Below are 968 nucleotides of genomic sequence, written 5' to 3' on the forward strand. Positions count from 1 at the left end.
TATATGAAAATAATTGTATAAAATGTTTTACCTTAAAATTCTAAAATCTTATTAACATTATTAATTAACTTGGTGTTGTATGTTTATTAGAAGAGAGTGTTGTAGTCAAGGAAGAAGTATTAACAAGCAAAGAAACAGAGAAACAGGAAGAGGCTCCAAGCAGCAAAGAAACAGAGAAAAGCGAAGAGTCTCCGGCAAAAGAAGATGGAGAAAGCAAAGACACAACAACGGTAGTTTCAACCTCTGAAGAAGGCCAAGACCAAAAGAATTGAAAGCTGAGATGAAGTATTTGGATTATTGTATGCCACGAACTATAATTAAGTTCATTATTAATGTTCAGCTCATGAAGAGATAGATTACAAAAGAGGCTATTATTGTAAGAGCAAGATTTTTCAATCACAATGCTAAGTTGGAATTAACTCATATTTATAAGTGTCTCACGATGTATTATTATGCCTTTGGTGAATCAAAGAAGATGATTTAATTTGACCAGTTACAAAATTAATTGAGCAAACGAAATGACGCCATAATTTGTTAATTGTCAAACTTGTTTAATTTTGCATGATTAGCTGAAGAAATTATAATAGACTAATTGAAGCAAGCAAATATGATTTGCTAACATGGCCAAACACCATTTTAAACTAGATTCATTATTATTGTATCATCCAATTTGACCTAGCCGTACGTGTTTATGGGATGTGCCTGTATAAGCTCCAATTGACAGAAAAATAGCGAAGAAAAAATAAATGACGAAAATTATACTTCAAATCAGAAATGAGTTAGCAAGTGGCTAAACCAGTAAGCAATAAGCAATTCCTTTTATTCAATCATACAAATTTAAATCTAACAATTTATTTAAGCCAATATAATTAATAGTCTAAGTACTGATTTGTTAAAGTTTTTATTTTTCAAATATAACTTATTAAGATTGGTGTTTAAAAAAATAATTTTTTAAAAGTTATAATACT

General features: G+C 29.1%; 1 protein-coding gene across 1 annotated transcript in view; it reads left to right on the forward strand.

Annotated features, from left to right (window-relative positions):
- Positions 1-357, forward strand: part of LOC107614029 (glutamic acid-rich protein-like) — a 1,229-nt gene extending 872 nt beyond the window's left edge. The window contains exon 2 of the mRNA XM_016316239.2: positions 91-357. Coding sequence (XP_016171725.1) covers positions 91-272 — 182 coding nt within the window. The 3' untranslated portion in view covers positions 273-357. The remainder of the gene's footprint in view (positions 1-90) is intronic.

Source organism: Arachis ipaensis, chromosome B01, assembly GCF_000816755.2.
Source record: "Arachis ipaensis cultivar K30076 chromosome B01, Araip1.1, whole genome shotgun sequence".
In the NCBI taxonomy this organism is placed as follows: domain Eukaryota; kingdom Viridiplantae; phylum Streptophyta; class Magnoliopsida; order Fabales; family Fabaceae; genus Arachis; species Arachis ipaensis.